The following is a 27,229-nucleotide window of genomic DNA, read 5'->3' as shown; positions in this document are numbered from 1 at the left end:
ACACATATTTTGAGCAAAAAAGTGACGGAGATTTCTGAAAACACAAAAATTTACAATATGAAACTCACCATGGGGACCTCATAAAGAATCTCATCGAGCGAAACGTCGCAATCGATAAGTCATACATATTCTACAATTATCTATCACGTTACCACAGCCCATATATAGTTAAAATGAGTACATGTGGAACTATGTATACAGGTATATTGATAAAACCCTGAAAAATTTCAAAACCCGTGGGAGATACAGCGTGCCATCAGCAATGGAGGATGCTCGGGCATCGCCATCTTCATCATTGCAGGACACCAATCCCCCTCCGCGCGATGCGTGGCAGCAGGCTTACCTCAGGGTTGCACCAGAATGGCAGCAGCTGAAGAGTTCATCACAGGTTTCTGGATTATATTTTAGTAAATGTTTGGGACAATGCCATTTTTTCCTCTTGTTGGGGAAAATCTTAGGGTTTAGGGTGTAAATGACTTGGGCATCATTTGGGTTTGTTGAAATTTTGAAAACCCCATGGCTCAGGGTTTAAGGGTCAGGTCGTTGGGATTTGCGAGTCTGTTTGGGATGTTCGAATTTCTGGTTGCCTTCATTGGAATTTTTTTTTTGGAGATTTTTTAATTAGATTTTTATTTGCAGACGCCCTTTTTACCAATTTCTATATCAAGAGTTAACCAATTTGATGCTGGGAGGCTGGATATAGAAATGTCAGCTATGTTGAAGGATCAGCTTGTTAAGGTCTTCTCAGTAATGAAGGTATGCTTGCTTGTGCACATTGTCTCATGTGTATTTTTGGCCCCACACACATGCATATACGTTAGTCTCATGGCTATGCCACAACAAACAAAAAAATACTATCTGATTTATTCGAAATGATATAACTTAGCACCATGAGAAACTGTGAGAAATAAATTGAAAAGGGGGTCCGTCTTAAGCATTGTAATCGACTCCTTGCATTTTGGTTCTCCAATATATTGTTTAATGGGTAGTCATCTGCAACTGAATTTTTTTATTTTTTTTATTTTTTTTTTATTTTTCTATGTTTTAATATACTTGTGAAGGGAGTGGGGGTGACTGGTTCTGGCCACTTTTCAACTAATGGGGACCATTCGATATGCACTTGTTGAATTGGTCAGCCATGATTTTGTCACACTTTCATTGCTTTCCTCAATGCCTGACTTAACTTTTATGTCACACTTTTATTGCCTTCCTCAATGCCTGACTTAACATCTAATGTGTTTTATTTTACACTAAATGGAAATCAATGCCACTCAGATTTTCTCAGGAATTTCTTGTGAGGACGAATTTCGATTCCCCTTTCCTAGAGTTCATTCGCAAAATCTTCTCCCAAGTTCTCAACTTGGTTCTGTAGTTCAGAAACTGTTTTGAAAAGGCCAAGTGTAAAATAGCATTCCATAAAGGCTGTGTATTCAAGTGAGTTAAAAAACGGTAATATAAACAGTAAGAATCCCTACAGAGGCCCGTTCCCATGGTTGTAAACGTTCTAGGATGGTTATCAGATACCCTTTCTTTTAGATAGACCCATGAGTACTCGCAAGTTAAACCTGCCATGAGTAATTATATCCAGGCTCCATGAGTAAGGTATATCCAGGCTCTTGATTGCTTTGTGTAGATGGCTTAGAGAATTAAGTACTCTATCCTCAAGACTTCCTGATTCAGAGCTGTCGTGTTGCTCCTTTCTCTGATGTAGATTTTAAATTGACAAAGGCAATCCAGAATTCTCATTTGAAACCTGCTTTGGCTACAAGAACAATGTCCAGGATTAGGCAAATGGACTTGATGGCCTTTCTAGGCCATGAAGTTGTTGGATCACTCTCGAGTATTGAAAGGATTCTGGGTTTGTTCTCTCCCAGAGTATGAGCTTGAGTTCTTGGGTGTTCTCTCCCCCACTGCACTGAAGATTCTGGGGAAGCAGAGATAGCAAAGGTGGTGGTAATTGTCAATCTCTGCCATTAAAGGAAGAGATTTGTAGCTACTTGGCCTCTGTTACGTGGGAGGAGGCCAGCATCTGTACCTTTTTGCCAGGTGGGAAAATGTCCTTCCAAATCTATACAGAAGTGAGGGGATAAGTTGGGAAAGTGACTTCAATCTATGGAGGATTAATGAGAGGGAGTGACCTTTTGAGACCTCCCTGGTAATATTGCTCTATTCTTTAGAGTAGGCTTCCATGAGCACTAGGACTTTGGGATTACTCCAAAGTTTTGTTCTTTCTATCATTCTCCATTTGTGTGGGAGTGTTAAAAGGCCTAAAATTGTCTTCCTTTTGGATGTGGTCCTGTTAGCTAGCCAATCTGCTAGCTAGTTGGATTTCCTTTTGACATGTACAATTCACTATGGTGTTCATGATCCATGTCATCTGGCCGCAAATTTTCTAGGGGGTGTCTCAGCTCTTTCTGTTGAATCAGTCAATGAATACTTTAGAGTCAGCTTCAAAAATAACTTTCTTGTATCCTAGTTACATACAATAGTTGATGTGATAAGTCAGATCTACCTCTTCAGCCAGATTATTTGTACTGTTCCATGAGTATTTGAGAGACTGCTATTGAAGGAAATGTAACTAGGTTTGGTCTTCATAAATGTACTTTTGATATTTGTATTTATTCAAGAAAAGAAATATTATTTTTATCATATTTGTCAATGAGTTTCTTGCTCATTGAAAATAGGTCTAGCACATGTTAAAGTGCTATAGGTGAGTTAAAGAGTCAAAAGAAATGTTGAAGAGCTTAAGGGCATGTTACACTATGTATACTTATGTATTAGAGTCAAAGAATATACCTCCAAGCAAATTCAAGTCTCCTCCAAGCATTGGCACCATCAAAAGAAGCCATCCAAAGCAAATAAGTCAAGTCAGCCTAAAGGAGGGACAAACCTCTATATATAGAGGCTGTCCACTCCTCCAAATGTCAAGCTCATTCATCTCTGAAATCAACGAAGGTAGAAGGCAAGATAAAGGGCAGCAAAGGTAATTGAAGGACTAAAGAAGAGTCTCCAAGGGCAGCGAAGAAAGGAGGAAGAAGACCAAAGTGTAATAGGGCTGCCTTAAAGCCTATTACAGTCACACGTGCGAAGAAAGGAGCCTCTTCCTGTGGTCATTACAGAACTACTATTACAGTCATATAATCTCGTTGGCTGGGCTAGATAATTAGGCCTATAAGGCCTCTCACTCAAGCGAGGAAGAAGGCTATACAAGCGAAGGGAGAAGGAGAAGTCTAACATAGTTCTTGTGAGGGTATTCGCTCACACGGGCGAAGAACTAGGGCTGCATTACTGTTGTTCTAAGTCTGCAATATTTGTGAAAGAGAAGAAGGCTTGGTTGGGAGGCAACAAGGTCATCTTCTTAAGATAGAAAGGCTCCATCTCAAGCAAAGGAAGAAAAGGTCAAGGATCATTCTAGAGCGTACAATCTAAGATCTCTACAGTTGCCGAAAGAAGTGCCGAAGGAAGAAAGACAAAGTGCTGGAAGGAGGCGGACGAAGTGTTGCAAGAGGAAGTAATCTTGAAAGGGCTTGACTTGTGCTTGGAGGATCTTCTTGTCAAGGGTCTAGGGTTTGGCATTTATCAATAGAAGCTTCAATAAGAGAAACTTACCAAAGGGTTTTCCTCTCAAGAGGAGAGTTTTTGGCCCTGGCAGAGAGCCAACATCTTGTGTTCTTGTTCTTATGTTTTTGGTAGCAGTTTGATGAAGTAAAAGAACATACACTAATAAGAAGAAGAAGATCAAGATAACAAGAAAAAGTAAAAGTGCTTCACAAATTGTTATCAGAGCTAGAAGAATCCTATCTTAACTATGATGCCCTAGATTCTTCAACATGGTTTCAGAGCTAAGGTGACACATGAAAGAAAGGGCATCTCAAGAACACTCATCAAGGAAGGACATCTACGAAGTTGAAGCATCAAGCCAAGAAGGTCTACCATCCATCACTCGTCAAGGAAGACTACAAAGCAAGATAAAGAGCCTTACTTAAAGGCACTTACAAGAAGAACTATCAAAGAAGGACCTACATCAAGCTACAAGTCATCAAGCAAGCCCCACTTGGCAAAATGCAACTTGAAGAATATCAAGATCTAAGGAAGGCAAGCCATCAAGTCTTCAAGGAGAAAGCAAGTCCACTACATCTCAAAATCTATCAAGTAAGTATATGCTCCCTTCTGAATATACATCAATGTCTTTTTGCAAGGAAAACAACAAATTGGTAGGTACCAATAACTTTCTTTCATGGAAGAAGAAGACCGATTTACTTCTCAAGGAGAATGAACTTCTAGAACACATCAAAGGGAATATCACTATCCCTGCTAAGGAACAAACTCAAGCCTTAACCAAGTACAATAAGGATGAGACAAGAGCTCAAAGGATTCTAATAGAATCTATCAAGGACTCTCTCATTCCTTATGTCTCCAAACTTGAAACATCAAAAGAAATCTATGATAAACTAGTAGAGATATTCTCAGTAACCACAGCTGGAGAAGTGATATCTCTACGAAATGAATTGTACAAAATGAAGATATCAAAGGAAGGAATAGCTCCCTACTTCATGAAGATCTCTAAGATGAGGGATCAACTTCAAGAGCTAGGAGAAGTCATGTCTGATAGAGAAAGGACAACTGTAGTACTCAATGCTCTACCTGAGGATTGGGGCAACTTCACATCAAGCATATATGCCAAGAAGGAAGCCACCCTAAGTGAAATGTGGTCTCTATGCAAGATAGAGGAAACAAGACTCAAAGCAAAGCAAGATGTGGGATCAAAGGAGCAAGCATTGGCTACCATGGCCAAAAGAAAGGGAAAATTTGGCAAATTTGGTGCACGAAGAACAAAAAATAGAGATATGTCCAAAATCCAATGTTTTGGATGCTAAGAATATGGACACTCCAGAAGGAATTGTCCAAAACATAAGAAGGACAACAACAACAAAAGAAGAAGGGAAGAAGCTCAAATGACTCAAGAGGTGAAAGAAGAAGAAAAGAAGCAAAAGAAGGAAGATCCTTCACATCTCTACTATGACTAAGTCTACTTCTTTACTTAAAGTCTTCTTTCAAAGTCTTGAGTAGTATAGGAGCATGTAGGAATAGAATAAAATTGCATGGCTAGAAACATCTTCTAGAATCTAGAAGCATGATGTACATAGAGTTCAAAATACTCATGTAGAAGGAGCATTTATAAATAGAACAAAATGCATGGTTAGAAATATCTTCTAGAATATAGGAGCATGGTAGATATAGCTCAAGATATTCATGTAGGAGCATACCTAGTATAGGACCTCATCCACAATGAAAGAAAATTGATCATGATTAAGAATCTTAGAAGACCTCCATCATCAAAAAGAAAGAAACATTTGCAGGGTAAGGGTCTTCAAGATCCTCTGATGGAATCTTCAAAAGAAGATTCATAAACAAAAGCAGATGTCTCATTGGGAGTCCCATTCATGGGATTCAAGAAAAAGGATGATATGCAGGCAAGCTAAGATGAAGTGAGAAGGGCCACACCATGGACAATCAATTGAAGTTAAGATGATCAAAGGAGAATCAAGATGAGGTATGTATGCATCAAAGTTTCGTCATGTTTTCATATGTATATTATTGAGTCATAGGAATAGTTCTATTACATGAAGAAGTATGAAAGGATATCTTTCACCAATGACATGCTCGAAGACATGTATTACAATGCAATGAAGGTCAACAAAAAGAAATACTTACATAAGGAGTATAAGATAGAAGCAAGCAATGAAGAAGTGCTCCCACAAGGAGCATAAGGTGGTTGACTAATCTATCCAAGAAGAAGCAAATGAAGAAAGAGATCAAGCATGTGAAAACTCCATGATCACAAAGAATCACTATCTGATAAAATTCATTGAAGACCTCTCCCAAAAGAAGGCATGACAACTCTAATAAAGGAAGGAAGAAGATCAAGGTACCCTTGACACCTATGTAGGCCTTGGAGATATGAAAGGTGCAGATAACTGATTCTACTCTATGAAGATGTCATGATGAAGAAGCCATCTAGCAAAAGCACCATTTAATGTTGAAGCAATATCATGATGAAGTCATGAAGGGCTACTAGATAGAAGCATGTAAACAAGCATGTACAATGAAGCATCTATGAGAAGAGTATTCCGAAGCATGGACAAATGACAAAGGAGTAGCCAGATGACAAGAGTACCTGATATATGTCAAGAAGGCTACTTTCCACGAAGGAAGCAATGACATGACAAATCAGGAAGGAAAGTGATCAGTGGATGGTGCTCTACCAAGAAGAAGGTTTGAACAAAGACTTCGTGACATCGAAAGAAGGAAGGAGATCAAGTAGTTGGAGGACCCACGAAGAAGAAGTTGCTGATGAATGGACAAGCCCCTAGCTAAGAGGGAGTTATAACAAGTTCCCAATTACAAAGGAACTTGGACAAGTACCTTGTCAGAGGATACTTTGGGCATGTCTTCCTCAATTGAGAGGAAGTGATAGACCCAACATTTTTGTCTTCACTTGGGAAGAAAGAATGGGAGGATTGGGTAATCATTTGGCATTTGATACTCTTTGAGGATGTGTAGGGTATCCAAGACAAGAGTAGGCAAGAGGACCGATATTCTTTGAGGGCTGGGAACCCAAGATAAGAATAGTCCTAGAAGGTCATACTCAGTGAACACCCGGGTGGGTATGTGCCTTGAGAGACAATGACTAAGGTGTCTATAAGTCATTGGTCTCGCCAACATTGTGCTCTGATCTATTGAGAGATAGAGTTGTCAGTCAAGGCCTTGCTGTGGAAACAATGTTGGTTTCTATGATGCTATAATAGATGGATTGCTAATCTGGTTTCTCTTATGTGAATTCTTCAAGATTGAAAAATAGCCAAACACCTTGTAATGTTGTATGAATACCTCCCTAGTTAAGAGGGAGTGTTGAAGGAAATGTAACTAGGTTTGGTCTTCATAAATGTACTTTTGATATTTGTATTTATTCAAGAAAAGAAATATAATTTTTATCATATTTGTCAATGAGTTTCTTGCTCATTGAAAATAGGTCTAGCACATGTTAAAGTGCTATAGGTAGTCAAAGAGTCAAAAGAAATGTTGAAGACCTTAAGGGCATGTTACATTATGTATACTTATGTATTAGAGTCAAAGAATATACCTCCAAGCAAAGTCCAGTCTCCTCCAAGCATTGGCACCATCAAAAGAAGCCATCCGAAGCAAATAAGTCAAGTCGCCCTACAGTCAGCAAGTCGTCCTAAAGGAGGGACAAACCTCTATATATAGAGCCTATCCACTCCAATGTTAAGCTCATTCATCTTTGAAATCAGCGAAGGTAGAAGGCAAGATAAAGGACAACAAAGGTAATTGAAGGACGAAAGAAGAGTCTCCAAGGGCATCGAAGAAAGGAGGAAGAAGACCGAAGTGTAATAGGGCTGTCTTAAAGCCTATTACAATCACACGTGCGAAGAAAGGAGCCTCTTCCTGCGGTCATTATAGCACTACTATCACAGTCATATAATCTTGTTGGCTGGGCTAGATAATTAGGCCTATAAGGCCTCTCACTCAAGTGAGGAAGAAGGCTATACAAGCGAAGGGAGAAGGAGAAGTCTAACATAGTTCTTGTGAGGGTATTCCCTCACACGTGCGAAGAACTAGGGCTGCATTACTGCTGCTCTAAGTCTGCAATATTTGTGAAAGAGAAGAAGGCTCGGTTGGGAGGAAACAAGGTCATCTTCTTAAGTTAGAAAGGCTCCATCTCAAGCGAAGGAAGAAAAGGTCAAGGATCATTCTAGAGCATACAATCTAAGGTCTCTACAATTGCCGGAAGAAGTGCCGAAGGAAGAAAGACAAAGTGCTGGAAGGAGGAGGATGAAGTGTTGCAAGAGGAAGTAATCTTGAAAGGGCTTGACTTGTGCTTGGAGGATCTTCTTGTCAAGGGTCAAGGGTTTGGCATTTATCAATAGAAGCTTCAATAAGAGAAACTTATTAAAGGGTTTTCCTCTCAAGAGAAGAGAGGCTTTGGCCCTGGCAGAGAGCCAACATCTTGTGTTCTTGTTCTTATGTTTTTGGTAGCAGTTTGATGAAGTAAAAGAACATACACTAATAATAAGAAGAAGATCAAGCTAACAAGAAAAAGTAAAAGTGCTTCACAAATTGTTATCATAGCTAGAAGAATCCTATCTTAACTATGATGCCCTAGACTCTTCAACAACTGCAAGAATATGAGCTACAACCTTCGAGATCTCTAAATACTTCCTGAACTCCTGCCAGATCTGGAACTTTAGAAGTGCTATTAAAGTTGTATTTATTCCATCTTTTATGGGGAGGATTCCAGAGCTGCTGGCATGTCTTGAAGTTGCCTAATTTATGCCCTTTAATGGTGTCTGTTCTTTCCAACTAACAATCATCACCTTGCTTTATTGTTCCTTCCATCTTGAAATTTTAGATCTACCCTCAGGTCCTTTACTGCCAGTATTGGAGCGATTTATTAATCCTGTTACTAATTGGTACATGAATTCTTTAAAGGCTGCCTCTGTATTTCACTCTTCTGTTTCTTTACTTCAGTCCATGTGTCTTGCTTGAGAGTCTCAGTGAAGCAAGAGTTCTCTTTCCTTTCAGCGGCAGTATCCTAAGATAGAGGTTTATGTTGAAGAATCTAGGGCAATGTAGATAGTGAGATTCTTCTTAGCATGATAACTATTTTTGAGTTATTTAACTTTACTTCGTAGCACAATCTTCACTTGTTATTATTATCAGAGTGCGTATTCTTAGTTCATCAAATAGCTACCAAAAACAAAGAGACAAGAACATATGATGTTGGCTTTCTACCAGGGCCAAAATCTCTCCCTTTTGGAGAGGAAAATCCACATAAAATTCTTCATATAGAGATTCCAATTGACGAATACCAAGACCACGACTCTTGACCTATGATGCCACTCCAAGACCAAGACACCAATCCTCTTCTTCATCATTGCTGAGATAACACTGGGTCCATCACTACTTGCACCACCACGATCTTCATTACTGCTGTAACATCATTGCTGCACTTTTATCGAGGTCTTCACCATACCAACGAGATCTCCATATATATGAATGAGATCTGTACCTAAATCCACCGAGATCATGACTGTTTCATAGCTGCACCTTCACTGAGATTATAACTTTGTGACTGTGTCCTCATTTATACCATATCTATGCTTAAGATCATGACTGCACCTTTGAGACAGAGTGTGTTACTATGAGACCTTATCATGATTATGCCGAGACTGTGTGTGCTACAGTGGGATCCTGAAATCACCCTTCATCACCAAGACTATGACTGTGTTTTTCTTCCAACGAGATCTTCTCTGCCACATTTATGTCGAGACTGTATCACTGTGCGACTGTAATTACCTGAGATGTCTGCACCCTTGTCCGAGATTCACTGTGCCATCCGAAATTTCAGAGTAATCCGAAGTTCTGTACTTCCTGTGGTGACCTCATCTGTGTAGATATAGTTGTCTGTCAATGTATTCAAGCTGACATGACAGTGTGAAACGTTGTGTCTTTTTATTGAGCCGACATGACAGTTATGTATATATTTAATTCAGTTTGAGGTTGACATAACTGTGTTTCACATCGTTTTGCTGGCAGACTTCTTCTTGTGCTCGTCTTGGAGGGCTACTTGACATTTCTATAGACTCATATATTTTTCTTATGCTCAAGAAGAGCTTCTTAATACATGACATTGACTCTTTGACTTATCCTAAGGCTCTCAATGGGAGCCACTACTAAATAAATAAACTTCTTGCTCATGAAACCCATGCAGCAAGGTATAATAATAAATTCATTTATCTTGTTTACAAAAATCATTGTCATGAAGACTGAACCTATTTACACTTTCTTCAACAGTTTATTTGTAGTATCTATTGATTCTTCTGTGGAAGATATTTAAGAGCTTATTTTTTGGCCCTGTAAATAAAAGCTTTAAAGTTGCGTTCCCTTCTATGTGGAATTTGAAGTGTTTACCAACTCATGTTCGCTAGAAGGATTCCCTTATAAAAAACATAGGGTTTTTGGTCACATAAACTTCATGGCATTTGTTTATTAACTCGAGGGGATTCTGACAGCTCAGGGCATAATTTTCTATTATAACCTGAGTTTTTACAGGCATAGAAGGCTTCCAAATGCTCTAAACCCATAATTTTATGAATTTTAACTTCCAAGGACTGAGCCTATGGAGATCTGGACTTCACTGGGTATATTTTCCCTGGTGAATGATGTAATCAATAATCTCAATGCTTTAGAGAATAAATTTCTCAGTTGTTTCTATTTTCAAGATTTAACACTCAAATCTAAATTTTCAGGAGAAACTTCCAGAAATTTTGTTCTAGCACTTAATTTTTTCAAGTGACAAGGAGGCAATTTTCAATTCCAGCTACCAGGGTGAAGCTTTTAACAAAGTTTTTCTTTACAACCAAAACCTCTTTCTTAGGACCTACTGAGCCATCTCTGAATCTTCAAAACAAATACCAAAAAACTCCACCCCCCCAAAATCTATAAGCGTCATGCAAAATTTTATTGTTGTTCCAATTGTTCTCTACTTACTCTTCTAAAATTTCCTGATAGGCACCATGCTCAGAGTTACTGCAAAAAAGATCCAAATATTCTAATCTATTTTCTTCTTGCAATACTTCTGATTCTTCTCTGGTGGAACAGCAGATACCCTCATCTATGTTTTCTGATGATCTCTGCTCCAGCCCTCCTTGTGCTGGTCTTCTATCCATTGTTCACACTGCTCTCACGGCCCACTCATGCAAAACCATGCACTAGCTGGGAAGGAGCTTTCTGTGGGTTGGAGGCTGAGGGGGAGGTTATGTAAGGAGGATTGATTTGTGCCTTAGTAATGCAAAATGTGGCTCTTGAATGAATGCGTTTTGTCCATGTGGATGTAATCAGGTGGACAGAGATAGATTGAAGGTTTAAGCACTGGAAATCACATGTATTTACTAAAACAAAGGGAATAGCCTTATCACATTGTCTGTATGTTTGAATTATCGTTTACTGTGCTTGTTGTTTACTAGCTGTAAACTGTTTTGGAATGAATTGAAGTTAGGCTAGATTGTTGGTTAATGGCATTCACAAATACTAGTTATTGTTATAAAGCTGGGTGGATTTTGTGAAGTGCAAAATGTAGTTTGAAATACTAAATAAACTTACTAACTGGTTTTTTATTTTGTCCAGCCAGGGTGGTTATCTCGTTATGAACCTGAGCTAGATGCTTTTCTTCAGTTCCTTATTTGGAGGTTCTCGATTTGGGTGGATAAGCCTACTCCAGGGAATGCTCTTATGAATCTGAGGTACAGGAACGAGGATGCTACTACAATGTTGAGGAAAGAGGAAGGTTAGTTGATGGAAATTGGTTGTCTTAATGTTAGTTGATTAAACTTTGTTTCTTTTAATTTTAAATCTCTAGAAGTAGATATATTAGCTTCTTCTGGTTGTTTCTTTTTTCTTTATAAAATGGGACTTTTAGCTTTGCAAATAGTCAATCTTTAATACTATCAAACCTATCTGGCATTTAGATTTCTGCCTTTTTTTACTATGTGGTTTGAACTTTGAATAATTCATCTCCAGAGCAATTTGACATTTAATTTTTGTTGCTTTAGTGAATAGTAAGATTAAACATTTTTTTTTTTCAAAATGCTGACCCAAAATGTGCCTTCAACATTATCAGCATGTGCCACATATACAGCAATAACTGTGGTTATAGGAAAACATGAAAACACAAAATGTTTCAGCTTTCAATATGGTCCAAATGTAGATTTCAATGTTCACTAATATGTACTGTACATGAATCAATGAACATGACATTGGTTGCTTATATCTGAAGCATCCCCAAAACAAACTGAAGCTAAAATGGGGAACTTGTCTGTTATCATTTAGCTTTAATTCCTTGCAGCACAAAATCAAATTCTATAGAGCTTACCACTACAACCTCATTTTCTGACCAAACAACATCTAGCATACCGTTTGCTCTACATTGTACAAAAATGAAGTATGTTGTAAATCACTGAAGGCTTGCAAATATTAGCTTACATTCTGCAGACTGCAATGAATCTTACAAAAGGTAAAAGTATGTATTTAAGCGACTAAAGAATTGGGTAAAACTCCTCCCTTCCACATGCTACAAGGTTCTTGGGCTGAGGAAGGTGTTATGGAGACGGGGTTAGCAAAATCTTCATTTTTGCAAATCTGCGAAATGTAATTCTGACACCACCATTGAGATCAGCTTGTCGAGAGCTTTCCGACGATATAAATTTGACTTCAATCTGAGTTTTGGATCAAAAGTTATGCCTATTAATAAAGGCCATGTCATTGCAAGGATGCCAGGTGGCACCCATGTGGCCTTTCCCCTACTTATGTTGCACTACGACACCATTCATGAATGGATCTTAGGTTACCACGCCACGAGATTGTGTTCCATTCATTGTACCATGTGTTCGAGGTGGAGTTCGCTGGTCCATTTCATCTCGACGTCTCGGCATCAGGGGTTTTCTCGTCGCACACAAACACTTTGGGCTGATGGCCAAGGTTTGATATCAGCTGCCCAACGACATTGGGGGTTTTCTCCTTGCACATGAACATTGTGGGCCAACGTCTGAGGTCTGATATCAGCCTGTCGGCATTGGGGGTTTTCTCCTTGCAAACGAACACTTCAAGCTGATGGTCGAGGTCTGATATCGACCCATCGTCATTGGGGGTTTTCTCCTCCCACACAAACACTTTGGGTCGATGGCAGAGGTTCGGTATTGGCTCATCGACATCGGGTCTTTCCACAGTTTAGCTCTTGCGGTTCTCCTTCGAGTAACTAGGGTTTTGTCTTGATCCCACTCCCTCCCTTTCCACGCACGTATGTTATGTTTCAGCCTCGACTAAATAGTTGGTAATGTAGACCTTTGAATGGTGGTTTTGAGATTGGGGAAGGAGGGGTCACTCAATTAATCTTAGTCATCGATCAAATACAGGTGGTTTGGCGCTAATCCCAACCGTGTCCGCTCGCTCATTAATCATTGATCACGAGGGGGCCTTGTCAATTGATCTCAATTGTCAATCTCTAGGCTGCTCTCCCCATAGTTTCTTTGAAAAGCCTAATGGCTAGGAGACTTGTGAGCTTGGTAAGGTCCACCCCAAGCCACAGCACCCCAAGCCATGTCATCTCGACATTGGTTTCTCGGCCTTCCCTCCTAGGCTCCAAGCCAGGGTAAAACCCCTCAATTGGGGAAAACCCAAAAACTTCTCTTCTTATATATTTTCAAGGAAGACTTCCAAGACCAAGACACAAACCATACTTACCAAGATCAAGTCAGCCACGAAGAATATATGACTCTGATGTTGTAACATCTCCAACCTGTGGAAACCCTAGATAAGCCATCCACAAAAAATTTCGCTTCTCTGGAGCATAAATAAACTTGCATAGCTCAGGCATCTTTTCTTCCCACTTCGCTTGCCTTCTCCTTCTCTTCTAGCACCCTCGAACTTCCCTTTTGACTGCATAGCAGAAATATGGATGATATATTTCAAGTGTGATTTAAGAGGTCGAAATCCTCTTTATTTATAGCCTTTGCATGATCTAGAAGGGCCTTTCTAGGCCGACTTGATCTTGGGGTCCTTCTAGACCTTTATATATAACAAAAATAATATATATTTTTCTTAATGCAAATGCCCAATGGGTCTTTTACATCATTATGTTGACTTTGACTCAATACTAAACCCTTAGAGCACACAATGGGTGCTGAACCTAGGACCAATGACCATGGGCAAGAAACCCATTCTCAAAATAAATAATTTTCTCTTACAAATATATTTTTCTTTTTCTTTCTTTTGACAAGTACGATAATTATTACATCAATTCATGGTCTAAATATAATTATGAAGACCGAAACTAGTTACAACTTTCAACACTCCCTCTTAACTAGGGAGGTATTCATAATTGACCATAGGTACAAGGACAATACTTCCATTGAAACATTCTTATAAGAAGAGTCAGATCAGTAAGCCATCTTGTAAACATCAACCTCATGATCAACCAACATTGTCAACATAGCAAGGCCTTGACTAACAAGCTCTATCTCTCAATAGATCAAAGCACAATGCTAAGAGGCTTTATGTGGGACACCACACTACCTCTCAAGGCACATATTACATCCAGATGTTCACAAGGTATGTCCTTCTAGGACTATTCTCATCTTGGATTCCCAATCCTCGAAGAATATCGATCCTCTTCGACCACTCTTGTCTTGGATACCTTGTCAAATCCTCAAAGAGTATTGGTCACAAGATTAGTACCTATCTTGGATTTACAATCTTCAAGGAGTATCGGTCTCAGATGTTTACCCAATCCTCTGGATGCATGACACATGAAGTAGAGAACCATATCTGTCACCCCCTCTCAACCAGGGAGGAGTGTCCAACTATATCATCATTACTCCCTCTTAACTAGGGAGAAGAGTCCATCATCAGCTACTTCGATCTCCAAGATCAAGATAGTAGATTTCAGGGCTTCTATCATTGTCACATGTGCAAGCTTTGATGTTAGAGCCCTCTCCATAGGCAACTTCTTTATCAAGACAGGGTACATCATCACTTTCCATATCATCAATCTTCATCAGCTGCATGTTCACGAACTAATCATCATAGGGCTTGAATCTCGCTCTCTCTGAAAATCGGGAAAGTGATCTTCCAAGACATGACCATTCAACTATTTGCAATCTGCTACTTTCCTGACATCGTTCTTTTTTTTGTCAGCACATAATATCATCAAATCCTTTGGACCAAGTTCCAAAGTCATCAATTAGTAGATTATCTTCAGGTTGGAGAGCCATCGAATATCAGTCATCAGATAACTTCTTCATAAGATTTCATGTCTTGTTTTCATGGCCTTCCTTAAGGTATCTAAAAAAAACAGAGGCTTACTGTGTCAGAGCTTTTGTAGCTCCCTCTCAAATCAGCAGCTCCTCATGCTTTATGACACCATATTCAATGTTGATCATCGTCATCATGTCTTCATTTAGAAGAGCTTAAACAAGTGCATAGCACATCATTCTAAAGCAGCCAGGCATATACCTGCAACCAACTCTTCCTGCAAACTGAAAACACGAGTTAACTAAATCAAAGACGGATCTCAAAACATGCATACTTTTTGCTTCAATTGGTCATCTAGCCTTCCTAAAAACTACTTTTCATCTAGAAGATGGGGGTTCATCATGCTGCAACTGCACCAACAAACTTCTAGGAAGCTTGCTACAAATCTGAGAGACTAGCAAATATTTGCAATACCATCATGGTCCTTCTTCTATCAGTTGAAGAAATCTTCCCATGTAGTCATTCAATGAAGGATCCTTGAGTGACCCTTTCCAACCAGCTGTTGCACGATCTTCTTTAGTATCATGTGCTAGATGACTTCTATCAATGCATCATGATTTCATATAACAGAATGTTCTGGAAGATCTTCTTCACCAGGTATCCACGTTCATGGCCGATCTTCACATGAATCTTTATATCAGAGTGCCCAAGGATCTGACATGATCACCAAGTCACCAATTTCAGGGTCCTTACCGTTCCCTCTTTCCATCATGCTTACCAAAACATAGAATCGTCTTCATGCTTTCTTCATGATGTACCTGCACCACTTATTGACAGGTACAACCAAGCAATAGCAAAAGTATGATGTTAACCTGACAATCTAGGGTTTTCATGGAATTTTTAAAGGATGGACTTCTAGGGTTTACAAATTCCAATCCTAGATTTAGGGACTTAATGTCATATACAACTCATCATCCTCATCCATATGTGACGTATGCCCTAGATTGCACACAAACTCTAGAGACCAAGGGTTAGGGTTTCTATAAGGGAATCAAGCGAATCAAAGATAGGGTTTCCATATGGCTAAGGTTTTTCATGTACTATCTAGGGTTTACAATCCTAGACATCAAAGGCTTAGAACCATATATAAGCAACAAACCTTAAAACATCGCATGTTAGATCCTTAACCAAATGATCATATTTTATATACATTAAGATTACATACCTTTGTCGTCGTTACAAGGCCTTTATCCAACTGTCACGATGACTGCTTTCAAAAGAGAAGACTTTTGCGGAGAGCTGCCTTACAGAGGTACTGTAATTTCTGATGATGTCATGATCCTTTTTGCTGCTTTCAAATGTGAAATCTTCAAAAACCAAAAATTATCCGTAAGAGACTATTCCTCCTTTTTGGTATGCTATTGCTCTTCTTATCAAAGATACCGTATCGTGTTCAGTGACTTATCCCAATATAGAGGAGAGGATCACCTTCTATAAGGGTACCTGTAGCTTTTCTTAGTAAACTTGACCCCAGGGTCAGATCAACTTTAAAACAATGTTATGAAGGATAGACTTCAGAATCTAGATGTCTTGCATTTTGTAGGAGTAGATACTTCTAAAGTCGATATATATATGTGTGTGTATGTGTGTGTGTGCGTGCGCGCCCTTGTCAAAGTCAAACATTCTGTTCGGTCATCAAATATATATATATATATATATATATATATATATATATATATGTATGTATATGCAAGAAAGTTGATGTATATCCTGCAGCCGTCCTTAAAAAAATTGGCTTCGAAAGTCTGCCTCTCAGACTTCACTGTTCGATCTTGATTTATATATATAAATCTAAGGACTAAGTTCTCTTGCCATAATTTCTCGTTCTTCATACATAATACTCATGCGAGAGCCATATCAGTAGACAGATCGTGATGACACACATGTATATACTATACATAGTCAATGTTTTGATGCCTTACAAAACTGTATATTAATGCCACCTGAATTGCAGAGACATAATGACGATGCCATAGAAACTGAATAACGATACCATACCATATCCTGCCATTTACCAGTGAGTCGAAAATCACAGCGAATAATGGCTTACATACTGTGTGTTGACACCAACCAATTGTCTATGTTACTGGATCCGGCAGGGGGGCAGCCAAGATCCCCAGATCCGCTGGAATACGCCAAAAAGATGGCAGGTGGCTGTTAAAAGAAACGGAAACGGTTCGTTGACACCATAAATGCATCCCGTACACGCTTGCCAGAACCAGCGAAAGGAAAAAGGAGTTGCCGCCTAGATTTGTAGGGTTCTGTCTTTTGCGTTTTTGAAGTGTGTGCAAGCGTTAAAGGTCAGTTTTGTCTTTTGCGGAAATATCTTTGTCGGCTAGTCTCGAGCAGAACAGAGCAGATCTTAACACCTGCGGAACATAACAACATTTAACACACTTGCGTTTAACACTTCTATCACAGGCATTTAACAATTCTATCACAGGTCGGTCGAGTTTATTCATCAACGGTCAGCTTTTTCTATCACCTGCAGGCTGCATTCATCACTAGTCAGCTTATTCATCACCGGACGGCAGAACCAAGGTATGCCTGTAGGCTGTTTCATTTACGGTTTTAACTTTTATGGTCGGGTTTACGGTTTACCATTGCTCCACTACGCACTAGTTTTACAGACGGGTTAACCACTAGTTCACTCAGCATTTCACTCGTTAAATATACCATGGATGCGTTTACCACTAGCCATAAATATATTTCACTCGTTTACTAGTTCACTGTTCACTCATTCTTGGTTTATATATATATTATAACTATGCCTCGGCCCTAAGGTTAGAATTCTATAATCCCTATAACAACTATATTAACTTACTAAGTTAGAATTCTAGGATTTAATCATTTATAAATTATATGCCATAGTTATATTAATATATACTATATAGTTTATAGTTTAGTGAAATATATTTATCTGCCATAGTTATATGGTTATATAACCTATATTATGTATAGTTTAGAATTCTAGATGTGATCATTCTTGGATTATATAACTATGCCTCTTAATTGGATTGAAAAACTATGTAACTATGTAAAATAATTATCATTATGTAAAATATTTGGATTATATAGCTATGTAAAATAATTGGATTGAAAAACTTGATACATAGATTTAATCAAAACAACTTAACAAATTAGTTAACAATGTTATGCGTTAAGTTGTTAACCATGTATTTTTATTTTAATTGTGTCTTGATAATATATTAATATATTATAATTTGAATTTTATATGCAGTAAGGTAACCTATAGACCATTATCATTATGGAACCATCACAGCATGCACAGAGTGAAGGGGAAATCATCAAAACAGACCCAAAATCTCCTCAATGGCAGTGTGTGGAGATTATTGGAAAAAATCCCAAAGGTGGTTCATTTAAATGGAAGTGCAATGAATGCCAAGATATAAAAAATGGCTCATATACTAGAGTGAAGGCCCATCTCATTGGTCAAACTAACACGAGGGTGCAAGTGCGCACCGGTCCAAAAGATGCAAATGGCAAACCTGGCAAAGGTTTGAGTCCTGAAAAAAATGAAATTCTATGCATCTTTGCAAGACGCTGCTGATAGGAAGCTTGCTAAGGGAAAACACCCTGTGCAAAGCTCTACAACTAGGCTTCCATTGCCATCTAGGCCTGCTGCCACAACTAATAAAAGGCCCACTCTAGGCCCTCTTGAAGCAACTTTCAATAATTAAGGTAGAGACATAGCCAATGAACATGTAGCTCATTGCATCTATGCAAATGGGCTAGCATTCAATTTGGTGCGTTCTCCTTATTGGCAACAAATGATTAAGGCAATGAATGAAGCGCCAAAAGAGTACAAAAGCCCTGGATATGAAAAGGTCAGCACTACTTTGTTGGCATCAGAGATACAATCCGTGGATAGACAACAACAGGCAATCCGGGATACATGGGCAAAAACAGGTGTGTCGATAATTTTTGATGGATGGAGAGACCAAAGAAACCATCCATTAATTAATGTTGTTGTAGGATGCCCCTAAGGGGCAATGTTTTTGAAGGCTGTTGATTGCAGTGGAATAGAAAAAGATGCATTTTTCATATCCAAAATTCTTATTGACACAATAGAAAGTGTGGGGACACATAATGTTGTCCAAGTCATTACGGACAACACACATGTTTGTAAAGCTGCAGGTTTGATTGTGGATGGTTGATATGATCATATCTTTTGGACTCCATGTGTAGTGCATTCATTGAACCTTATGCTTCTCAAGATTGGTGAGATTGAATGGATTAATGAAATATATGTAGCAACAAAAGAAATTCAAATGTTCATAAACAATCATTCAATGTCCCAAGCCATTTATCGGGGTTTTGCAAAGTTGGAGCTACTGAAGGTACTCTTTTTTTAATCAATATTATTTGTATTGGAAATTTACAATTTTAATTACAAATTTATATATGATTTCTCATTTGAGATTTGACTTTTTGAAACTTGTAGGTTGCTAAAACTCGTTTTGCCTTCCACACTCTTGTCATAAAGAGGTTTGTGGAGGTGAGACAAGCATTACAAGCAATGGTCATTGACCCTCTTTGAGAATCATGGAGGATTTCCACTTCTGATAGAGGGCAAAAAATCAAGTCCATCATTCTTGATGATGCATGGTGGGACAAGTTCCAATACCTTCTACAGTTCATTGAACCAATCTTGACCTTGATCAGGGCATTTGATACAGATACACCTTGCTTGGGGGAAGTTTATGAAAACATTTATAGTATGTTGGTGGAGAGGATAAGGGAAATTATTAGGGCAAGTGAAAATGACCCTTATGAAACATTCTATTATTTAGTAAAGGACATAGTTACAGAAAGGTGGAACAAAATGACCACACCATTACACCTTTTGGCATACGCGTTGCACCCTAAATACTATTATTACAAAATTTTGTCTTTACCTGGTAGAACATCGCCAAACAAGGATTCTGAAGTGGTACAAGGATACAAGACAACTTTGAGGAAAATTTATAGAGATATGGGAGTTGCAATGGAAGTCCGCCAAGAATTTGGAGGGTTTGTATAGTCTACTGGTAGCTTTTTAGATCCAGTCGCTCTGGACAATCGAGGACATCTTGATCCTATTACTTGGTGGGGCTTCCATGGCGGGGATAACATTCATCTCTCTACTCTAGCCACTAGGTTATTATCACAGGTTTCTAGTTCCTCAATAGCTAAGAGGAATTGGAGTACATATGGCTTCATCCATTCAGTGAAGCTAAACAGGCTGGGAGCGTCAAAGGCTAAGGATCTTGTGTATGTTCATTCCAACCTCCGTCTTCTATTACATGTTGAACCAGAGTATAAAAAAGGTCCAAGCAGGATGTGGGATGTGGAGCCTGAGATCTCTGACTTGAACCCGACACTAAATTCCATGACTCACCTCAACCTACTTGAGGATATTGTTCCGCCACCAGTGCAACCTACTGATGCAACTTCCAACATTCCAAGACCCCCATCATCTATTCATGATGTAGAGTTGCAATATGTAGAAGATATAGATCCATTTGAGGATATATAAATGTATTTACTATTATCATTTATGATATTATGATCCTTTTTGTTACTTTATAGGAGGGAGGATGCATCATTTCAGTGTTTTAGTCTTCATATTTATAATATATCTAATGGTTTCAGTTCTAAAAGTGTTTGATGGTTTCATGGAGTATTTGATTTTTGAACTCTAAAGTGTTTTTTAAAATTTAAAAAATATTATTATATTTTATGTTTTTGTACGTGACGTATCCTTGCCGTATCCGGATACTGGATTTTAGCGGATCCGGATCTGTATCCGTCTCCGTATCCGAATCGTGGTAACATAGCCAATTGTAGAGAACAAGACCATACTTTGATGCCTATACTGTATTTTGAGCCAAACAAACATGTGACCATATCCAAAGAGATGCAAAACAGAGATGCGAGACAAGTGAAATAGTTAATGTGATGACAGAGTGAGATCGTCCTATAGCATAGGTGCAAGTGACTTGAGGCATAGAGCGAGAGGCTGAGTAACCACTGTACCGGAACTATGGAGTCGAGATCACTGTTATCATACATTTATGAACTGAGCCGAGACCATTGCGAGTAATTCATACAAATCTCAGAATATCTACCCATTGCAGTGAGACTATTACAGGATTTGTCTTGTGGCTGAGCGAAAGAGAGCCCTGTAGCAATGTGAGCGAAATACTTGAAGAACCTTAGAGCCACCCGAAAATCTTAGACGAATCTGTGCATTCCAAAATTCTGAAGGTGATATTAGAGTATAACAAGTGAGCCCAGAACTACGATCTATGAGTCAAGGTGCTCAGCCTTGAATGAGCTGCAAGACTGCCTCTTCGGTCCCCTAGAACAGGCTTATATGCCCCTCAACCAACCTTACTGTGCTTGCGGCCCAACCACTGTAACTAAGGCTTGCTATTATGGCCAGAATTATAAACTTCTTCGTCTAGGAGCTCATTCTTAGATGATTGATCTCCTTTGCTTGTCTAGAAGCCCTTTGTGACCTTCTTCCTGCCGTTATGCAAGTAAACCTTGCTCTGATTCCATGTTGAGAAATCTAGGGCAATCTAGTTAGGGTTTATTTAAATTTGATTTCTTTATTTCAATGACACATTCTCGTGATTATATTATTGCTTCGTCATTATTGTAGTGTTCAATTCATCATCAAGAGAAGTGCCAATCAATGTTGCAGGAAACGTCCCCCCCGATCTAACCCCCGAAACGCGGCCCGTATGGATGCGTCCAGGAAGTGCCTCCCGAAATGCGGTTCCAAAATTCCGAAACGCGTTTCGGACTGATAATGACGCTTCCTGGAAATTTCGGAAGCGTCCTTCCGAAACGCGTTTCGTACGACGCTTTGGCTGTACGAAGCACGACACTTAGGAGGCCGAATCGTACGGTTCCCATACGATCCCGTACGATTCCGTACGCGCTTCGGAAAAGTGCGCCACGCGGCCTAAAAAAATCAGGTGAGTTTGCTTGTTGGGGGTGGCTCCACCTTGGGTTAGGGTTGAGGAATGAAGGGAATAAAGCTCCCATTCATCCCTCATGGTAATGTTTAAGAATAAGTAAAAGTGACATTCTCTTTTATTTTTCATTTTCATCCTTTTACTTAAATTTTTAACATTACCATGAAATGACTTAGGATGTTTGAGAGTGGTTCCAGCCTCATTGGACTTCATATGGAGAAAATAGAATTTCATATCCTATTCAAAATTCAGCAGACTTAATAGTTTTCAGGAATTTAGGATCAATGGGATTGTGGCATTTCATTAGATTATATCAAGTATGAAGGTATGCGATTAGCATTTCATCAAGAGCACCAAGCCCTATATGTACCCTAGTGTTGGTGGTGTTAATTGTTGAACTCCTTTGTCACGCCCTTAGCAAAAAATTACCTTTCAATCAAGTCAAAATCATCGATCAAGCATGTTAAGCTTTTTCTACCATATTTTAAGTCTTGGATTAGGTAGTTTGATCAAAATTGAGCAATGTTGACTAATATCCCTAAACAATTGAGGTAGAGACAAAGGCTAGACAAGAGGAGAAGAATCTAGATTCTAGATGGTTGATGCTCGCATAATTAATCATTAATGTACAATGGATGCTATATCTATCTTGATTTATGCAAAAGTATGCATATTTTCATGTCTTCTACAACTAATTTGGTATTTGGGATGTTTGTTTTGAGTATAAATGCAAAAATATATATATATATATATATATATGTAGCAGACGCTTTTGCAGACGCTTCGCTTCCTAGATTTTTGGAAAATGACACTTCCGCGTCCCCGCTTCCAAAAAACGTCCCCATTTTGTCCCTGCTTCGTGCAACATTGGTGCCAATAAGAAGAACATGATGCAAACAAGGAGACACCAGAAATAGGCTCCAAGCTAGAGCAAAACCCCTCAACAGGGGAAAACCCAAAAACTTCTCTTCTTATAGAATTTCAAGGAAGACTTCCAAGACCAGGACACAAACCAGACTCACCAAGATGAAGCTAGCCACCAAGAATATATGCCTCTGATGTTGTAACATCTCCAACCTGTGGAAACCCTAGATCAAGCCATCCACAAAAAATTTTGCTTCTCTTGAGCAGAAATAAACTTGCATAGCTCGGGCAGATTTTCTTCCAATTTTGCTTGCCTTCTCCTTCTCTTCTAGCACCCTCGTACTTCCCTTCTGACTGCAGAATAGGAATATGGATGATATATTTCAAGTGTGATTTGAGAGGTCGAAATCCTCTTTATTTATAGCCTTCGCATGAGCTAGAGCCTAGAAGGTATTTTAGGTCTTTTCTAGTTTGACTTGAAGGAGGGTGGCCGACTTGATCTTGGGGTCCTTCTAGACCTTTCTATGCAACAAAAATAATGTATCTTTTTCTTAATACAAATGCCCAATGGGTCTTTTACATCATTATGTTGACTTTGACTCAATGCTAAACCCTTATAGCACACAATGGGTGTTGGACCTAGGACCAATGACCATGGGCAAGAAATCCATTCTCAAAATAAATTTCTTTTACAATTTTTGTTTTTTGTTTTTATAAGTACAATAATAATTACATCAATTCATGGTCCAAATATAATTATGAAGACCGAAACTAGTTACAATTTTCAACAGAGTGAAGAGGCAACAGTTCTTCATGAGATTTGGAGAAGAGGAGGAGAGCCAAGGGAGAAGTATAGCAGAGAATGGCAAAGCACAGCAGGTACAAAAGTAAAGACAGTAGCCAGGTCGAACTAATTCCAGGGCAGAGAACATGCACGGAATTCGAGGAAAGGACAGCATGATTTTCGAGGTAGATGGGCTGCATTTATTGCAGAGAGTAGGCATGAAATCTGAGGCTGTATCACTGTTATTTAATGCTGTAAAATTATCTGATAAGAAATAAAATTTCTCCTCTCATTGGTTTTTCCTTCGGGGTTTTTCCAAGGGCATTGCCCAAAAATATTGTGTCAAATGGTGTGGCTGTTTGCTGTTCATTTCCGCTGCAAATAATTTTCAGACTTAGTTATTTGTATTTCTGCTTATAAATAGCTGTTGAATGTGTTGGAATTTAATACATTACTACTGAATATTTATTGGAGTCAGAAATCAGAGTTTAGCTAAGTGTTTAATGAAATGCCTATAAGGGGTTATTAGCTTGTAGGTGGTTTTTTCAACACCTCCATTCCAATCTCAATGGCAAACGCTGAGGTCTGAGGTTCGAGATTCAAGAATAGGGTCGACCAGTCAATGTCACCCTAGGCCACATCATCTTGGCATTTCGGCATCAGGATTTCATCGCCTCACTTCCATTCCAATCTCAATGTTAAACGTCGAGGTCTGAGGTCTGATGGTCCGATGGGGACCACAAGTCATGGTTCTGATGGGGAGAGGTTCTGCGGCTTCTGCCTTGGCCCCTCGATGTCGGGCTTCTCCCATATGCTTATATGCATATGTATATGTGGATCACTCTGCTCTCCCGGTCTTGATGACCAAATATTGTCTATCCTGCAGTGGAATTCCCTATGGGTATGGTTGGGGGTTTTGTAAATCCTTTAATGTATTAATGAAATTTCCCTTTTATGTGAAAACAAAATGTAAAATGTATAACAATAAGTCAGATTATGATACATTGAAATAGCTGGCTAAATTGAGATATGAGAATTTCCAACATTTTTTTTATTTTTTTTTATTATATATAATACTACCTAAGCACCCAGGGGGATTTGAAACGGTGACCTATCGCAAGGAGTGCCTTAGCAGTGCACCCATTCACCGTCAATCCAAAGCCCTTGTGGGCACAGAATTTCCAACAATATTGCTTCCTTATGGAATGAAGATTACCAAGGCACTGATCTGAAGGTGTGGATTTTCACGGTCTTTTTCATTTATGATGTTAGGACATAACAGGGGGAAATTGGATTTATTTGCTTAACTGTAAGCTGTAATAAGCAGAGTTTGATATAAAAAATCTGGATATCCCTGTTATATCTTTGATTATTTTGATCACATCTTTTATCTGTGTTCTGGGCTGTGGGTTGAATATGTTTCCAATAAGAAAAGTTATGATCGGCAGTGTAAGAAAGTTTCAAGACAGGAGCTTGAATAGAAAGGTTAGGTTGCATTACCTCAGGTATACCACAATGTTAGGTTGCAGACTAAAACAAGCTGTAGAAAACTTGGAACATCACTAGGCTGGACGGATTGTGGGCTGCTTGAAGTGTTGCAAGGTGTGTCTGGTGGAATGCGTAGGTGGCAGGATTTTGTGCAGAGAGCAGAAGAGATAAAGTTAACCTGCGGGAGGGGAAGAGATCAAGACAGAAGCTGAAGAGCTAGAAGATGAAAGATCTCTGTAGCTGATGTATATTGTAACTAATTTTGTAACTGATGATTGTATCCATTTTCTAATCAAATTTTATAAATAGGGCTATCAGTGAATAAGGAGTGAGAGTGGAGTGCTGTAATGTTAACTGCAATTACTGAAAATTTGAAAGGTGTGTTTGCAGTCTGTAATCCTGTGTCCTTTGTGATGCCATTTACTTTACATGGAATACTATTTTGATTGTTTAAATGCTGTGGCTTGAATTTTGTTGTCGTTTGTTCTTACCTTGAACAATGTCAGGATAGGTTTGCTACTTTATGGACAATGATTTGCCAAAGGCATTCTCTTCATAAGGGGATTGATTCTACCAGAATGTCATGGATTTATACCATTAGGCTTCTTATCACATGGATATTGCAATCTCTATGGGCTTGTTGCTGTTTGTGAAGTATGTGCAGTCTTTTGACATATTATATGTGTTTTTTTGCAGCCATGGTAAAAAAGAAAATGGAAAAGCCTTACTGATTCTATCATGCTTTATCCAGTCAGGACAGGGTTGGAGGGGCCTGGTCTTACAAAGTCTCAGAAACTATGGTATTGCCTTGCCATAGTTGGAGGTCATTATGGTTGGACACGGCTGCAATCATTTTCTGCTTTTCGAAGCTGGGGCAATAGTGAACAGGTATCTTCTAGGTTTTGGCCTTGTGTATAAGAGTGTAACATACCCAAAACTGTTTCATTATCAACATTCTGGTATAAGTTCATTTGTTTGTGAATTTCCTTGCAGACATCATGGTCTCGGCGAGCATGGGTTCTACTCCAACGAGCAGAGGGTTTCTATAAAGCTACGTCATTTTTGAACCTCCTGCTATTTCTTTATACAGGAAGGTATGTAAGAAGTTTGGAATTATTCTAAAGAAGAGGAGTTCAATATAGGGAGGATTCTGTCTGCTGAATATAAAAGAAACCATCAGAAACTTGCCATTGAGACATCTGGAAATGAAAGTTAATAATTAAACGTAGTTTGGAGCAATTACACATTTTCCTTTTCCTCTAATTTTACAATTGAATGCTACTTAAATGCAGGTACAGGAGTATTGTTGAAAGGGTTTTAAAAGCTAGGCTTGTTTATGAAAGACCAAATATGAATCGTGCTGTCAGCTTTGAATACATGAACCGTCAGCTAGTTTGGAATGAGTTTTCGGTAAGCAGCCTACTTGATTTGTTGCTTCTTCTTTGATATATTTCTTCAGTAAGAAAAAAAATTATATTTCATTGTTTTTTAATTTTATTTCAATGAACCCTTCTCTTTTGTCCTTCTAATTGAATGATGAATTCTTTCGTTTGATCAGGAGCTACTATTACTAATATTGCCGCTGCTGAACACGACATCAATAAAGAAAATTCTGTTCTTTCCTTTTTCAAAAGATCAATCACCTGGAAGCTCTGCTGAAGATGATTCCTGTCCAGTTTGTGGGGTGAACCCTATAACAATTTCATTCATAGCTATTCCTTGTGAGCATAAATATTGTTACTATTGCCTTCGTACTAGGTGTTCTGCAGGCTCATCATTCCACTGTCTAAGATGCAATGCCCAGGTTATGGCGATGAAAAGAAACGGTCCACAAGTTAATAGCATAGGTGATGATTCATGAAATTCAAGTACATAAAAATGCACATTAACCTTTTTTATTTTTGCCCCCCTTATTATTTGAAAAGTTGTACATGAGCAGTCCACAAGATTAACGTCGGAGGGTTTTTACATTTCTGCTTTATCTTGCTGGAAGTTTGCTGAGGTGAGGCATATTTAAAAAGATGTACTCTACTAGTCTTTGCTCAAATGTCATTTTAGTATGCTTTTCCAACCACCATGTTCTGAATGGTTCCTTTTCATGTTGCTTATTTTACACAAACTTTTCGATGTTGAAATTCAAGGTTATTGGGATGTAATTGATCAATTTCTATGCCAATGAATTCGCCTTTGAATAGCACGTTAGAAACATTCCACT

At 38.7% G+C, this 27,229-nt stretch overlaps 1 protein-coding gene across 1 annotated transcript; it reads left to right on the top strand.

Moving 5' to 3' along the window:
* Nucleotides 1–154: 154 nt before the first annotated feature.
* TED3 (Pex2/Pex12 N-terminal domain-containing protein / zinc finger (C3HC4-type RING finger) family protein) lies at nucleotides 155–26,995 on the top strand. The gene is made up of 7 exons (XM_089419892.1): nucleotides 155–388; nucleotides 640–756; nucleotides 11,209–11,368; nucleotides 25,766–25,902; nucleotides 26,008–26,108; nucleotides 26,307–26,424; nucleotides 26,573–26,995. Exons 1-7 carry the CDS (start codon nucleotides 182–184, stop codon nucleotides 26,873–26,875), a joined length of 1,143 nt encoding a protein of 380 aa, XP_089276018.1. The 5' UTR covers nucleotides 155–181; the 3' UTR covers nucleotides 26,876–26,995.
* Nucleotides 26,996–27,229: the final 234 nt, after the last annotated feature.

The sequence above is a fragment of the Pinus tabuliformis genome, chromosome 6 (assembly GCF_031772625.1).
Source record: "Pinus tabuliformis cultivar Carrire ecotype Pingquan chromosome 6, CPIR1, whole genome shotgun sequence".
NCBI classification, from domain to species: domain Eukaryota; kingdom Viridiplantae; phylum Streptophyta; class Pinopsida; order Pinales; family Pinaceae; genus Pinus; species Pinus tabuliformis.
Note: the sequence above shows the minus strand (reverse complement) of the source record. Positions and strands in the feature narration are given on the sequence as shown.

Excerpts from the sequence above, each read along its gene's own strand:
- TED3 (XM_089419892.1), top strand. The coding sequence starts at position 182 with ATGTGGAACTATGTATACAGGTATATTGATAAAACCCTGAAAAATTTC. Across the intron at positions 389-639 it reads AGCTGAAGAGTTCATCACAG|ACGCCCTTTTTACCAATTTC; the intron begins GTTTCTGGATTA and ends TTTTATTTGCAG. Across the intron at positions 757-11,208 it reads AGGTCTTCTCAGTAATGAAG|CCAGGGTGGTTATCTCGTTA; the intron begins GTATGCTTGCTT and ends TATTTTGTCCAG.